This window comes from Callospermophilus lateralis, unplaced genomic scaffold, assembly GCF_048772815.1.
Source record: "Callospermophilus lateralis isolate mCalLat2 unplaced genomic scaffold, mCalLat2.hap1 Scaffold_74, whole genome shotgun sequence".
Classification (NCBI taxonomy): Eukaryota; Metazoa; Chordata; class Mammalia; order Rodentia; family Sciuridae; genus Callospermophilus; species Callospermophilus lateralis.
In genome coordinates, this window is record NW_027515420.1 from 5,621,208 (window position 1) to 5,638,857 (window position 17,650).

General features: G+C 36.8%; 1 protein-coding gene across 1 annotated transcript in view; it reads left to right on the forward strand.

Moving 5' to 3' along the window:
• LOC143389915 (protein crumbs homolog 1-like) overlaps window positions 1-17,650 on the forward strand; it is a 52,861-nt gene that overhangs the window by 14,009 nt on the left and 21,202 nt on the right. The window contains 4 exon segments of the mRNA XM_076842641.1: window positions 2,963-3,111; window positions 3,113-3,870; window positions 6,383-6,505; window positions 10,082-10,208. Of these exon segments, the coding sequence (XP_076698756.1) occupies window positions 2,963-3,111; window positions 3,113-3,870; window positions 6,383-6,505; window positions 10,082-10,208 (1,157 nt within the window).

Genomic DNA, 17,650 nt, shown 5'->3' on the forward strand with positions numbered 1-17,650 from the left:
AACAGCCTTCTTTCGAAGTATGACTTATCTTAGTGCAGACAGAAATGGAAATCAATAGGAGGTTTACAATAGGAATTGTATATCAGTTTCATAATTGACAGATATGAACCATGGATTCATTTTTGCTTCTTTGTATACTTTAAATTTTGTGTGATCTTATGACCGTATTGTATTTTCTTTTCAAATAAAATATATTGAGAAGATTAAGTGTAACAGAACAACATACTCTTGAGAGCATGGCTCATACATTACTCTAAGTTTGGCCTTTAGATCTTTAATCATCTGTATCTCTGTGTCCCACTAGGATTAAACCAAGATTTAAAAATTTACAACTCACCTTTGATACAGGTGTGTTTATTATGGCAAAGTACCCCAAAGAAAAGTCAAAGGAAAAATGTTATGTGCATTGTGGTTTTTACCTATATCTCAAGAAGCGATTTCAGAGATTTGTTATTTTAACATTTACTTTAAAATATGAGTCACTCATTGCTCTTCCCTCCTTAATTCTTACCCAAAAACCTGGTTGGAGGAAAAAAAAAAAAACCTCAACAATCAAAAACAATGAAATCAAATGAGATTTTAATTTAGTCAAATAATAAAACTTGAATGATACACTTTAATTTTCTCTTGCTGTGATTTATAATCATGTCATTTCCAAAATAAAGGAGAAAGTTATTTTCATCGATTACTCATTTACTAAAGTTTCCTGAGCACCTATTGTGTGTTAGGCAAAGTTCTAGACAGAGATCTCTGATCTCAAAAAGCCCATGCTATAGAACAGAAAGACAGTCAAGGAACAAGTATACAATTTTAAACTTCAAATGTGATTGGAGTTATGAAGAAAATAAAACCCAGAGTGAAACAGAGAGTGAACACAGGGCAAAAGTTGTTTTAAATTGGATAGTCAGGGAAGGCTTCCCAGAGGAGGTGACATTTGAGCAGCTATCAACGCTGAGGAGGAGCCACGTACAGGAAGGCCTAGGGGAGAATATTCCAGGTTTAAGTAATAGCAAGTATAAAAGATCTGAGTCAGGGAGAAGCTTGCTGTCTTCAGTGAGTGGCAGGATATGTGAATAGGGAAGAGAGTGGAAGGAATTGGAATTGGGAAGTTAATCAGGGGTCATATCACATAAATTCCTGTGAGGAGCTGGGGTTGTGGCTCAGCGGTAGAGCACTCACCAAGCACGTGCGAGGTACTGGGTTCAATCCTCAGCAGCATAAAAAAAAAAAAAAACCCTCCTGTGAGTATTGTTTAAGACTTAGGCTTTCTAGATATGATGGCAACTAATAGAGGTCTTGGGCTAAGGAGTGGTGGTTGGATTCACCCTCAGCATCACAGAAATAGGGACCCTAATAAGTAATTAGTCTATATGAAAGATGACAGTGGTTGGGTATATTGCCTCGCACATTGAGTAATGACAGTGTTTCAAGGTCAATAGCTACTGAAAAGTGGGAAAAAAATGAAAATGGCAAATTGACTACTGGATTGGATAACGTGGAGGTCACTGTGACCTTAACAAGAGTGGTTTTAGTGAGGTGATTGGAACAGAACCTGAGTAGCATGTACTAAAGAGAAAATGGTAGATAAGAAAGTGGAGATTTTGAGAATAGGAAACCATTAGAAGAGTATTGATGGGGAGGGGAACAGCAAAGGAAGAAGTAGGGTCGGGGAGTTGGGATAGTGCTTCAGGGCCTCATGCTTGTGTCTATTTTTTAAGATTGAAACACCTGCAGCATATTTGTAGAGATAGGAAATGAAAAGGGAAGGAAAATAATGAGCATGATAGAAAAGAGGGTGCATGTCTGAACAGTACCTAAAAGGGATGAAAATAAACGGGACCCAACACATTGCTGACCAGGTTGGCCTTGCACAGGGTCATGGAAGGTGCATCCATTTTAACAGGATGAGAAGCAGAGTGCATCTGGGGACTGTGAAGTTTCAGACTTGGTGGAAAGATGGGGCACTTTTTCTCCTATTTGCTCAAGAATGCAAACAGGAGACTGAGATAAGTTCAAACATTTCCAGAGAACAAGTTGTAATTTAATAATCTTATAGATTTAACAACCTTTTAATAGAAAAATGCAATGATTACCCCAAACTGCTCTGCTTCCAGATAGTACATGGACATGATGAGGTAAAGGTGGTTGATTTGGCTGTATATTTTTTTTCCTAGTCACACAAAAATATTTGGTGATAGGTGGAGAGTGGGTAGTTTGGATTTTTACCAGGTTAGGTAACCCAGTCATTGGGAATGCACATGTCTGTGTGTTGTGGGCCGGGAGTCCTAGGGATTGAACCCAGGGGTGCTCTAAACTTTTTTTAAAAGCTTATTTTGAGACAGGGTCTTGCCAAATTGCCTGAGCTGGCCTTGAATTTGTGATCCTCCTTTCTTGACCTCCTGAGTAGCTGGGATTAGAGGCGTGTACCTTTGCACCCAGCAGGAATACTACCTTTTCCACCCTGTTGGTCAGCTTCATAAGAAACCAGTCTCTACTATTGGACTTCTGTGTTGCTATAGCTGGATTTGTAATTTCTTGGTGCTCAATTTCTTTGCATATGAAATGGATCATCAGTGCCTTATTTTGGGGTTCTAGTGGAAAATAAAAATTGGCATGCATTAGAATATCAATGAAAAAGAAAAGTCTGGTTTGCGTTTTGGTATTAGACTATCCATGTTTTATGTTGTGGCTTTATTATCTATTAATTAATAAACATAAGCAGACTTCTTAGCTTCTGTTAGTCTCTATTCCTTCTTTAGTAAAATGAAGATAATAACCATACTTGTAGTCAAGAGTTTTTTATTAGAAATAATTAAAAAAACACAACTAGCACAGTACCCACCATGTCAAACAATCAACACATGATATCATTAACGTGATGATCACTACTATTAATGCAGGTAATTAAGCACATATTATAGACTGAATAAAGTTGCTAATTAGTGTTGTCTTCTCTCTTTAGGTATTGCAAATGCTGTTTTTATCGGACAAAGCAGTGAAATATTGTTCAGAAGTAATGGGAACATTACCCGAGAACTCACCAATATCACATTTGGATTCAGAACAAAAGATGCAAATGTGATAATATTGCATGCAGAAAAAGAGCCTGAGTTTTTTTAATATTAGCATTCAAGAGTCCACATTATTCTTTCAATTGTGAAGTGGCAACAGCTTTTATGTGCTACATCTTACAAGTCTGCAGTCAGTGAATGATGGCACATGGCACCAAGTGGCTCTTTCCATGATAGATCCACTGGCCCAGGCCTCCAGGTGGCAAATGGAAGTGGACCATCAAACACCATTCGTGACCAGTGCAATCACTACTGGAAACCTCAACTTTTTGAAGGACAATACAGACATTTATGTGGGTGACAGAGCTCTTAACGATAGAAAGGGCCTGCAGGGGTGTCTAAGTACAATAGAAATAGGAGGCATATATCTCTCTTACTTTGAAAATGCTCATGGTTTCACTAATAAACCTCAGGAAGAGCAGTTTCTTAAAATCTCTACAAATTCAGTGGCTACTGGCTGTTTACAATTAAATGTCTGCAACTCCAATCCCTGTTTGCATGGAGGAAATTGTGAAGACATCTATAGCTCGTATCACGGTTCCTGTCCCTTGGGATGGTCAGGGACACTCTGTGAACTCAACATTGATGAATGCTTTTCAGACCCCTCTATCCATGGCAACTGCTCTGACAGAGTCGCAGCCTACCACTGCAGGTGTGAGCCTGGATACACTGGTGTGAACTGTGAAATGGAGATAGACAATTGCCAGAATCACCAATGTGCAAATGGGGCCACCTGCATTAGTGAGTCTAATGGCTATTCTTGCCTCTGTTTTGAAAACTTTACGGGAAAATTTTGCAGGTGAGCATAATGTCCATGAAGCTTGGTTCTTATCAAACTGGAAGCTCTCTTCTCAAGGCCTGCATATACACTGTGCTGAACGGGAAAAGTTTTGGTCATTTCAAACAATTTGAACATCTAAAGATGGGATTTACCTTGATGGGATGACCTATAAGTATTAATGGTAGTGTTTCAACCAGACAGTGTTTCCTCAGCCACCTTTGTTAGAATATGTCTCATGAACCATAACTCCAGGATCTGGCAGCCCACGGTCACAAGAAACAAATATATTTACAATAAATACAAAAACTGAGTTTCAGGGTTGTAAAGGAAGGCAGGATGTCTAATAACAAAATAATGCTCAGGGTTACTTCACCAGATAAATCTCATAAAATCCTGAAAAGGCTACATTATCATTTCAAAAAATTGAATTTATTATTTTCAAACATAAAATGAACATGTTTTGATGATTTTATTAGTTATTAATTAATGCAGAAACTAGGGAGACATTAAAAGCAGTCCAAAGGACAATATACAGAATATAGATGTATACAAAAAAAAGAAATGATGAAGTGGATCTACTAATAAATGCAAAACTGTTTACTATTCCACAGGAGAACAAAATTAGGATCTGAGAAAATCTTTCCTGAAGTATGACAATCAGTTGTATTGCTACAAATTCACTTGCATGTCAATAGCAAGATTCTTTTGTATTAATATAATTTTCTACAATTTACAGAATTGTAATATTGCTTAGTAAAGAAAATCTTAAGACATCTACTACTATAGAATCAGATTGTTCTAGAGATCCTGTATATAACATCCAGTATTCCACTGAAGATAATCCACTGATCTCTTGCCCATTTCAAAGTATTTCTCAATTTTTTTCTGAAACTACAAAAGCAGTATTTTAGTTCTAGCAACCACTTCTATTTCATGCTGTGTAAACAAAGATAAGAAAGAATATTTTCCTACTAAGTTGCATTGCTTCAATGTTTCCATGTAAGTAGAAGCCATTATTGTTTTTACAACTTATACTGCTTTAAATTTACTAAATAATTGAGTCATTATGGGTAGGTGAGAGGGTTATTATTAACAAGTAATACATTCCAGGACTTTAGCAAGAACACCTGGAGTGGGTTGGCAGCCTGTAGACATTGGAGACATTACACTAATTCAGAGCTGGTACCTTAATTACATGAATCTTATAGCAGACATAACATGTATCCATCTCCATAAAATGTGGATGTATCTTCATAACATTTATTGTTGTTCAGAGCATATGATAGCAAAGTGATAGCTGCAAAGTGTTAACATGCCAGTTAGATGTTACTTCCGTGAGCTCATCCACTTATTTGCCATTATTCAGGATCAAAATCAGTAGCATTCCACAGTGAATTTGGGTAAGTAAAGTACATTTGCCCTAGTAACTATTCTCTAGAACTTTTTTTTTGCCTAATTCATCAAAGTCAAGTTCTTAATGTATAAACTTTTCAAAAGTACCTTCTAATGAGATTCAGAAATTGTTTATTAAACCTAAGATGTATACAGAGCTTCATATTTGCATTGCTAATTGACTTCTTTCAAAGCTGGTTGACATCTTTGACTCTTTTGAAATGTTCTTATATCTTCTTTTAAAAGTAGAAGTGATTAGCTCTTGTGATAAGAGACATTCTTACTATCATCTAGTCTAGTTTCTCCACATTAGCTGCAACAAACATGACAGGACAAAAAGGAATACATTTTAGAGTTCCTGAATATTTATTCTGTATCTGATACCAAGCACATACACAGTGGGCCAAAGGACCTAAGCAACATTCTTAAAATCTTTTTCAACATCAGTCCTTTGAAACTAGGGTTTTGTCTAGCCATGATGTTCAGCTTAGCTTTTAACAATTTGCTCTGCCTTTTGTAAGAATTCTTTAGCACGTGCAGTTTTGTTGTTGCAGAAGAGAGTTGCAGGCTGAATTCACATGCAGTTGCCATGAGTGCTATATACAAACCTCCTGGACAGCACTTGGCTTGCATTTTGCAAAGCTATGAATTATTGGAGAGAGAGCAGCAAGTCTTGGCAGGGCAACTGGAGTTCAGCTCTGAAAGCCAACAGAAAAATTGTATGAGTGTTTGGGTACCACAGTGCTGTCCTTGCTTTCCTGGCCTTTATAGAGATGCAATTTTCCTATGGCCTTTGTTGATTTATTAGCAGAGCGGTGGCAAATCTAACTGTAGCAAGTTCCTTTCCAACTCTGAATTTATTGCCACCCCATGGAATAGATCTTATCTCCCGAATAAAAACTGTGTAGAATAGAAGATGGATAGCCAGGTTTGCTACAGTACCCTCCAGTAGAAATTTTTTTACTGGAGAAAGTGGTGCTGGTATAATGCAGCACAATTCAGCACTTAGAAAGCCTCCAGAATGAGTACCTAATTAGCTTGACATTGACTGCATATGTGAACTTTTCAAAAAAGTTTTCTTGAATGAAATAAACAAGATGAACAGCTGTGGCTGTTACTTTTCTCTTTCTACATACAGAAGATTACCCTCAACAGTCTGTGGGAATGAACAGACAAATCTCACTTGCTACAATGGAGGCAATTTCACAGAGTTTCAGACTGAATTAAAATGTATGTGCTGGCCAGGTTTTACCGGAGAATGGTAAGTCACCTTTGAACATTCTGGAAGAGAAATCTGGGCTAAAGAACAGTGGGATTACTTGGAGTTCATTTTCTCCTCTAATTTTTCATCTTAGTTCCCATAGGAATATCTATGCTGAAATATAGGTCTAAGGCAGAGTTGAGCAATAAAAAAGAAGTAAATTTGCAGTGTAGGTCAAAGTAGAGAACATTTTATTAGCCAGGACTTCGAGTAGGGAAATATGTTTTATTAAAAATGTATAATGTGCTATTTTTTTTCTTATAAGTACTTCTGGATTCATATTTTTCCCACTCACTCTAATACATAATGCAAATATGGTTGCTATTGAAGTAAAATGACATGCACCTGAAAGACTGCCTCTTAGAATTACCAACAATCCAAAAAGTATGTACACCTTACCCATCTGATTCCGTCTTTCCCAGAGCAATGCCTTCAGTTCTTCCTCACTTTCTACAGGGACAGTCACTGACTTAAGACAATCTGTGACCTGCTGAAAATGCAGGGAAATTTGCATATGTGTGTGACTGGCTGAGGGTGAGATCAAGGGAGAAAGCAAGTTCTTCATAACATGTATCAGATTCCCAAAGGAACCTGTGTCCCCCAAGCAGTTGCAAACCAGAACTCTATAGGTTATCAACATTATAGAGAAATAGTCAAGCATTTGTTTATCATTGTGTCATGAACCTTATAATATCATCCTTCATTCTTAGAGCTCTCCAAGGTAGGTTTTACTGTTCTTATTTTGCATATGCACAAGGTAAGACTGACAGGTTAATTGACAAATCAGGTGTCCATCCAAATGTATGTAGCGGTAAGGTTGAGCTGCCTTGGAAGCCTCCAATCATTTATTGGATATGTTGGCATAATTGTATGAATAAATTTTTGCTCACCACAATTAAAAGTAAATGGAAAAATTACTCCCCAATCTCATGTTCCATCCAGGATAAGGTCTTTCTGGTCAAACTTTCTACACAGAGCAACATAACTAACAAAGAGATTGTAACTAAAATTTCCCAGAAGAACAGATAGTAAAATAATAGGAATGTCCCTGCTCCAATTACACTTTGGATTAATTTGAATTTTTGGTTTCTCACCTGACTCTTTTGGCATCACACAGATACAGCTCTTTTGCCATTTTTACAAAACAAACAGGGAGCATATTACCCTTTGGAATGTTCTAGGTGGCATAGGCAGTCTGAGTGTATAGGTGTGGAAAGAGATAGACTAAAGTCACACTTTCCATTTCACAAATCTATTTCATGCAGTTATCAATTCAGAAATGGTCCAGATGATTTCCAATTCCATATGTCTTCCAAAAGGTTTATTTATTTATTTTTTCAAAATTATTTCCTTGTCCTAAATTTTGAAAAACAGCTTTAAGTGCTGATCACTTCCTGGCCTAATTACACAACTTCTGTTGATGTCACAATGCACAGAGCTCATCTGAAATCTTGGATTATTTTTCTGTTACACCTTGCCCCTATGTATAACAAATATTGACCTCGCCTCTTAAATGTATTTATTTATTTTTAAATTATATTTTGCATTGAAATTTAAGTTGTTGATTTGAAATATGAAAAAGAAAGCTCATAACTTTCCTTTCTCTCTGAATAAACTTCTCATCTGGATAAAATTGTCTGGCACAGCATGATTTCTAAAATAGCAAATCTCAGGTAGACTCAGTACTTTCAAAGACTTAATTCATCATTAGTTAATTCTTTGGATACCAGTGGATTTATTTAGACTTTCCATCTATAAATTCTTTCAATTAAAGCTTCAGTGTTGCTTGTTATACATGTGTATGTGTTATTCACTGTTTAGCTCAAAATATAAATAGGTGAGAAAGAGTAGCTAGAGGAAGACTAGAAAACTTGGGACAATCTCCCAAGGACTAGGGAAATGAGACGTTTGGGACACCCAAGGATATTGAAGAACTGCCCTCTAATACACTGCCTTCTCTCTTGCCTGGAGAGAAACCTCCAACTTTATAGTGTCATCCTGGCAGGTTGGATGATGGATGATGTGAACATGTTGGCCCACCCAGGACAGAGAGTGCTTGGCAAGCTCCTGTGAATTGTCAAGTTTTGCTCAGATCTAATCAGAAAAGACTCCTTCCAGCCCAGTAGGTTAAGCCAAAAAAGGAAAACAAAATGTCTCAGCTATGCTTGGTGTTCAATGGGATAAGGAACTGTTTTTCTTGGAAGAAATCTTCATTTTTCTATACTGTGAGTTGATTACATGGAAGTTCTATGTTTTGGAAGGTAGAGGACATTAAAAATTGTTTACATCAAACTTCAACATTATAAGCTGCTCTGCTGTAATTCTTGAAGATGAAATTTTATATGAATTTCCTACAGTAATACAGATGTTTCAGTCACTGCTTTATTTGAAGGCCTGAGCAGTGTTTGGCACATGATAAAACCTACTGAATGACTGAATGAGTAGTTGGTGAATTAATCAATGAATATAAAGAAGAACAAGTTGCTGACCATAGGTAACAATAATGTACTGTATATTTCAAGAACCTAGAAGAAAGGAGTTTGAAAGTTTTTGTCAGAAAGAGATGAATCATTTTTGAGGAGAGAGAAATGTTTAACCTAACTTAAACATACAATGTACACATATATCAAATACCATGAATACACACAATTTTTATGGTTTTATATTGTGAGTTAAAAGAACTAAAAGACAAAAAATGTTGGTGGAGATTAAGGTAAATAAAAAGGAGGAGGGGAAGAGGAGGAGGAGGAGGAAGAGGAGGAGGAGAAAGAGAGGGAGGAGGAGGAGGGGGGTGAAGAAGAATAGTAATAGCAGTAGTAGTAGTAATGGTGGTGGTGGTGGTGGTGGTGGTGGTGGTGTCCAGAAAAGAGGAAAATTTCAATTTACTTTAGAATTGATGTTGAAATTTCTTTTGAAAAATTTGCCTTTGAAAGGCATTTTATTGGATCAACTAAAATTATGCTTAGCTTTTGAAAAAAACAGATTTATTAGCAAGTGAAATAATCTAATTACCCACTTTTGCTCAAATTAAAAAAAATGGAATTTCAGTGTAATTTAAAATCTCTCAGAGTTCACTGTTTTGTTGTGTCTGTTGGGTGGCTCACCTGAGGGTGCCGGTGTACTAGAATCCTGACAGCTAAAATGTAGGTCTGCTCTGCAGACTTTAGGTTGGCAAAGTGCAGCCTCACCTCATGACTTCTAAGTGCACCTAATAAACCGAGCATTTATAAGGTGGCAAACCCACTAGTGCTCTTAAGGGAGAAACTGTTCTATGCATGGCCCATGTTCCCTTGGTTTCTAAATAGTCGCACCTGTTTTCCCATTCTAATTAATCCAGCGTGTGCGTTTGTGTGCCCCCACACGTGTGCACAGATAATTTCTATTAAAACCACAGCTGGCCGAAGGAGTTTGAAGGAACATTTCCCATATTATCCAATATATATATAAATTGTGTGGGAATGGGCAGATAAGATGGTGCAGTCCTGGGTAGATGAGGTGAACTGTTGCGTTCCCCAATTCACAGCCCATTTATTAAACCATGTCCTGAGTCTCTGCTGTTTCTGTTTATTTTCAAAGGTGTGAAAAGGACATTGATGAGTGCTCCTCCAATCCCTGCTTCAATGGAGGCCTGTGCCAGGACCTACTCGACAAATTCCAGTGTCTCTGCGATGTCGCCTTCGCTGGGGAGCGCTGCGAGCTGGACGTAAGCGGCCTGTCCTTTTATGTGTCCCTCTTACTGTGGCAGAACCTCTTTCAGCTTCTTTCCTACCTCAATCTGCACATGAACGATGAGCCGGTTGTGGAGTGGGGCGAACAGGAGGATTACTAGCCCTCATTTCATCATTCCCCAGTGTAAAAGCCCTGGAGTTTCAGGACATGCCTTGATTCACTTTAGACCTCTAAATAAGAAAAAAAAAAATTTTAAGTAAAAACCATCTTAAAAATGGAAATGAATTCAAGGCCTATATTAAGCATATCACAAGTACTTTGTGTCTGTATAAAATATTTTCCTATTCTAGCTTTAAGAAATGAAAAAAAAAGTCTTAACACAAGTAGAAGTATTGAGTGTATTTATTACAAATAAATATATTATCATTTTTAATACTTCCATATTTGAGTGGTTTAAGAAACCATTTTCTCCCCACTCCATTTTTTTACAGACATACTTTCCTGCTGTCAGTTCCTCTATTCACTATAATTCTATTTTCACACATGTTCTTTATTCTCATCTATTATTTATGACACAAAAATTTGAAAACTACTCTAAACTCTTTTATATCATGTATGTTTTCATTCAAAGCCATTCAAATGAATTGTTGCCAGTTCTCTGATAAGTGATAAATGTATAAAGGAAAAGCAGAGAATTATATCCCTAAAATTATACAAAGAGAATGCTCTGGTATCAATATTTAAATTATATTTTGCTAGTGTAATTTCTGATTTTTAAGACCTTCTCTTTTACCATAAAATAACAGATAACATTTTCTCTCTTTATTTTTTTGCAATACTTTCCCTTTTATCCATGCAAAAAATTGATTGTTGATAGATTTCTGCCTTAGTTGGTTTTCTATCAAATTTTCACTGACATTTTATCACTTATGCTAAATATATTTGTGTACATATATCTATCCAAAGGAGGCTTTGTTTGTGTTCATTTAAAGGAAAAATACTGGATCTTATGAATTAATTCAGAACACAAGTAAAATAACAATAATCTACTAAATATCATTTTGTGAATGTGTCAATGTCTTTGGGAGCTTCCCTGGTTTGAATATGTAAGCATAATTTATTCATTGGATGATATCCAATATTCTAATTATTTTAAGAACATTGTTTTTCTCTGGAAATGACCAAGGTAAACCTAAATATATGTTTAGACAATCAGGAGAACAAAATAGTGTGATCTAAAAGCAAAGAAAACACATTACATTTTATTTTACAATAGTAATTGAATATTTATGCAGCAAATATTCGATGGAGTACCAGCAATCACTTCAAACCAAAAGTATATAATTTTGAAATCAATTCTTTATATGCATCCATTTCTTTCACATCCCAGATTTTGTGGCAAGAGACATGGGGAAAGCTTTCCCCCAACATTTGCATTTCTAAATATTTGCAATAAATATTAGATAAAATATAGCTAAAGACCATACATGTGGTTTTCACATTTACTCCCCCCTAGACATATCTGTAATTATAAACTCATAGGCCATTCCAAATGTAATTTTTTTCCTACCAAAAATATATCTAAGAAATATTAACTCACAATCTCTTTGTGCAATTCTGAAGCCTCTATTGTCACTGTAATTGTCAAATGCTTTATGTTTTCCAAATGTGTTCTTGTCATGCAATATCTGACTTTAAAAACATACTATCTTTTCTCTTTATTTTTCTGTAGTTTCAACTGTGTTGTGTGTGACTATGGCTTTTACACATTTGCATAGAAAAATAAAGCCTTTTCTCCTGCACCTTCTATTTCTCACCCTCTGATGAGACTGTATTTGTTTTCTTTAACTGTGCCTTGCATGGTAAGATATCCACAAGGCAGGTCCATGTGTGCAAACGTGCATGCGTACACACACATAATCCACATAAGGAACACAGAAGCACTGGTCCCAATCTCCTGGAACATGATCTCTTTTTCCACCTGTCCCTGCAAATAAACACTGTGGCATCAAGGTCAAGTCCCTGTGCTTTCCCTCTCTGGCAAGTAATCATCTAGTTGGCAATCTATTACTGATTGCAACCCTAATTGTTCTGACTATTGATTTATATTGTCCCTGATAAACCTAGCCTTAGTTCAACCTAGCTTTTAGGAGGAGACATCTCATCTAAGTAACAGAAGTTCTCAAACACTACTCTGGACCAAACTTCTAAAACATAACTTGCATTTATCTGCATAAAAACTAATTTTATTTTCCTCATTTTTCAGATTTAACAACTGAACTAAGTAAAAATATATTACTGGTTTGGGCCACACTTCCTCCTTTGTGTGTGTGTGTGCATAGTGATTGGGTTTTGTTACCCTCTATTTTGAATTAAAGAGAAACAGAATAGGCAAATTTGGAGAAATTGGTGTTTTAGTAGCCAGGAGAGACAACAAAATCTAATTAACACTATTGCACAACATATTCTGTGTCAAAAACTGTGATAAGCCATTTTTAAATACATGATTTTTTAAAAAATCACGTGTTTTTTCTTTTTTTAAGCACAAGGTAAATCAAAATCTCTTACCTTATAAACTCTTCACTAAGTTTTGCTGAAAGATCCTTTTGCAATGTGTGGGTTTGAGATAGTAGCTATTCAGCTGTGATTTTTTAATGTTTAATTGAAACTTTTTAGAAATGGTGCCATATAAAATTTGAGTATGGTAATTTAAGTAGGAAAACAGTGAAGAATTTTACTCAACTGCTAATAGTATCACCACTATGGATTATTTCACTTCTCTAAGTTAGCTTTCCGGTTTTTTTAAGAGAGAGAGACAGAATTTTAATATTTATTTTCCAGTTTTCGGCGGACACAACATCTTTGTTTGTATGTGGTGCTGAGGATCGAACCTGGCGAGCGTGCTACTGCTGGAGCCACATCCCCAGCCCCAGTTTTCTGATTTATTCAACCCATGCTAAATGAATAATATGTGCTGGGCCCAAGGCTAGGTGCTGGGAATATGACTATGAATTAGATGCCAAGCTTGCTCACAACAAGCTGAAGCTCTCACAGGGAATGTAGGAAGACAGAGGGGCAGGTCCCAGGGCTGTGCTGAGGTGGAGTTGAGCACCAGCAGAAAGAGTGTGCAGAGGAGGAGCATTTCACCTAATTTTAAAGATGGATGTGGAAGGTCAAGGAAAGTTTCCCCAAACCTAAGCTGAGATTCAAAGGTTAAACAGAAGCCAGGCTCTGAAAGGAGAGAAGGAACAGCCAAGAGTGTTTCAGGTCAAGGTTGGACAGTGTGACAAGAGCATAAAGAGATGGGGACATGGTAAGACTGGGGCCATAGAACTGAGTTGAAGAGAGTCCTTACACGCCATGGTGGAGAAGTTGGCTTTTCATCTGAAGAACAATGGGAAGTCTTTCAAAGATTTCAAACAGAAAAAAAAATGACATAATCTTACTAGCACTTTTAAAAATCCCCTGGGCTGCTGTGTAGAGGATGGATCAAAAAGAAAAAAAAAAGACTAGACCCAGAAAAACATAGTTAAGAGGTTGTGTAGGATACAGACAAAATGAAAGGAGACTTTGCTCTACCTTTCACAGTTGAAGGTGATATAGGGAAGGGGAAAAATTAACCAAGTCTGAAGTGGTAAGCCCTTATGATTGTTTTAAAGAAGGTATAGGATGATAAGGGAAAATGAGTTACATTTGATGAATATTATATTTTAAATATTCACTTATTGAGAAATGAATAAATGTAAGGTTTTATGGGATACCTATTAATCAGTATGGAAATTTCATTCTGTAGTTCACGAAACAAATCTGGACTGAGCATATGAATTTGAGTTTCATGTTACAGATATATTGGCTTTTATATTCTCTATCTCCAAGGGTCCATATGTACAACCCATTTGTATTATTTATCTACTACTGTATAGCAATATCTTTTCAAACTTAAAACTACAGGTTTATTATCATGAAGTGTCCGTGTGCAGGAGTCAGTCCAGGCATGGCTCACCTGGGTCCTATGCTTAGGAGCTTATCAATAGCAGTTATCAATTGGGGATGTAATCTCATTTGAGGCTCCATAGAAGAGAAATCCACTTCCAAGTTCACACAGTTGGTTGGTGGAGTTCAATTCCTTACAACTGAAGGACAGAGGACCTTAGTTGTTTTGTGACTATGGCTCAGAGACAGCCCACACAGTTCCTGGCCACATGGGACTCCCCAACATGGCTCCTTGCTTTCTCAAAGTCAAAAAGGGAGAGAGTCCAGCAAGACAGTCTAATAAAATGTAGTCATGTAATCATGCTCATGTAATCACAAATATCCCTTGGCTTTGTCACATTCTGACAAAGCTTCTGGCTAGAAGCATCGCAGGACATGTCCACACACAGAGAGAGTCTCAACAGACTAGGAAACTAGGAAAAGGTGACCACAGCGTTCACCTTCAGAATCATCTATTTGGCACATCATCCCTGTGTTCTCTTTATCACTCTCTGTGTGCTGTCTCCACCATGTTTTCCTGACATCTCTCTTCTCCTTAGATCTATTTTCCACTCTGTAGAATCCATTGATAGCTTTTTAAATTCAATTATCTTTTAAACTGCTGGATAGTTTGTCATCTTACAAATCAACCTTTTCTTTCATCCTGCCCTATTTCTTTTCACCATGATTGCTGTTCTTTTTCTTCAAAATACTAAGAACTTGTTAAATAATCTCTTTCAGATTATTCTAATATTTCAGACTCTCAGAATGCTCATCTTCCTGTTTTTGTTTCTGTGGAATTTTCTTCACAACAGTTTTTCCTCTGTAGATTCTATTTTTTGTGGGTGAACACAACTTTAAGAGGATTTTCCCCCGCTGTGGGAGTCTGTGTACTCGCTGAGTTGTGGAAATGTTCCTGGCTGGAGTCTTCGCTTTGGTCTTTTCCTGGGCAGACAGGAGGTTCGTCAGTCTAGTGCCTGCTTGGGGATTCCCACAACATCTGGATACTGTAAATTTGGGCTCCACATCCAATTTCGGTGTAAGCCCTTCATAAATATAACCCCAGCTGCCTCTCCAGCCTCATTTCTTATCCATTCTCTCACGACTCCCCTCTCCAGCTGTGTGGAAACTCTCACCTCCCTCAAGCTTTCCACAGCTCCTCCTTTACCCACTGGTACCTTCCTAGCTTCCCATTTCCTTCTTTTCTTCCTGGCAACACACTCTGTTTCTTGAAATTCTGGATCTAATATGACTCCTCCAGGATCTTCTCCCTGACTGCCCCAGAAGTTGTTCGCTATTTTATTTCTATTTCTCTCTTGTCACTTTGTACCTCTCTTCTAGTGCTCATTGTTGGTAATCTAATCATCTAAACACAGAAAATGCTTCTCAATAATATACTTCTCAAGGGCAAGGACCATCTAACACAAACTGACATGGCTCTACAAATGCTGGTGAAAGAATTATCACTTTACAGAACCGTGAGGATCTTGAGAAGTAACTGTATTCGTTTCTTACCTTCATATGTTGATTTTAGCAAGGGTAAATGCTTGATTTATATAGGATAAAGGTTATCATGATATAATTATAACTCAGTTGCATTATCTTTGATAATATAAAATAGCACTTATTCCTAGTGGTATAATAATGTCAAAAGAGTAGTGATTATGTCAGTCTCAATTTTTTTCTTTCATTATATCAGCAGAATTCTAATAGCTGTTTTAAAATCTTATTTGCTCATTTCAACACTTGGGTCATCATGAGATTGGCCCCCACTGATTAAATTTCCTCTGCACAAGGGATTTCATTTTTCTGTTTCTTTTTCTGGTAACTTTGGATTGTACCTTGGGCAGTATAGATCATGTGTTATTATAGATTATATAGAAACTATGAATTCTTTTCCATTCCTTTAAGAAGCATTTTGTTTTAGTGAGTGATCAATTAGCTAAATGAAACCCCCATTCTTATAGTGGTGCCACCTATTGATGCCATAGCTGAAATCACTCAGTTCTTCACCTTTAGCTGGACTGCTTGGAGTCTGCTTTACCTTTGCACCTGTTAGGATATAGCTAAAAATCTGAGCAGAAGTCATTTTGTGAATTTGGGGGCTCCACCTCTGTAGCACTGTCCTTTCCAGAATTTTCCTCTTCCCTTTCCAGCTACTATGGTGAAACCTACCTCTTTTCCCTGGTTCTTTAAGCCTAAGGTTGCAAAGTTCACTCCTGGATTTAATTAATCAGCTTGGTGTTGATTTGGGACTGCATTCAGAAAACAGGTTGGGGAAAACAAACAAACAAACAAAGTCACCCAGTAGCCTCCTCATTTTTAAGTTCCATTGTCACATAGTTTAATGCATACTTTTGATTACTCACCAGCACTCTTAAATTGCAGTTTTGTTTTTCTATCCAGTTTTATAGTTGTTATTTAGCAAGAGGTTGGTTTAAAAGGAGAAACTTGGTTATCAAAAGTGGAAGCTGTGATTTTATGTAGGCCATTTCAGACTGTGTTAACATAGGTATTTGGTCCCAGAACAAAAGATGCGATTTTCCTTCTGACTTCTGCATTGGCCAGGTCACTTCAGAAGACAAGGTTTTACTTCTGAATCCATATTTAAAGGAAAAGTTTGAAGGTAACTGCCAGGACCTAAAAACAGGCATTTTAGAAATAGTGTAAGGATAAAGGAAGGTTTTCTCTAGAAAGAGATGGCAAGGAAAACATAAAATTTCCTTCACATATTTCAGTGATTATTGTGAGAAGTTAGAAGTTGATTCATTTTATGTAAACACAGAGAGTAGAAATAAAAGACAAAAGGATAAAAATTTTAGGACGATTTCAAGTCAGCCTAAGGGAAAGCCAGCTAACATTAGAACTATTCAATAATGTTAAGAATTGATCTGCACCAAAGTGAACTCCTGTCCCTGGAAGCCTTCCAAGAGAATATGTCAGAAATAGCACAGAGAATACTTGTATAGTGATTGAGAAAGATGCATGGATCTGACAATTCTTAAACATCCATGATTAGCTGAGTAAGCACAACTAATGCACTTTGTACCTATGAAATTTCTTAAGATTGTGGTATCTATATATATTACCCATGACAGCAGAATTAGTGCTAGTTTGAGAAATAAAATCTGTGTTTTTTAGTTAAATAAAGTGCAGTATTGAGGGCTAAATAATTGACTAAGCTCACCTGATATTTTGGAGAAAGGAAGGACTGTGAAAGATACTTCTGGGATTTTCAGATCGCTAATATATTAGACCATGTAATAGTGAAGCAATGTTTAAAAAATGAGAAATTTTCCTAAGAATGTATTTCTTGATGCACTGATTTATTATGCTGGTTTCTTGGAAATTGAAAACCTAACACCATTAACTCTGTTCCAATTACCATTTGAAAGGTAACTCTATCATTCAGAGCAAGGATAGGCTGGGCCTGGATGTCTTGTCATGGGTTTCACATGGGTACACAAGCTTTTCTGAGCAAACCTGGAGGTCTGCTTTGCTCCA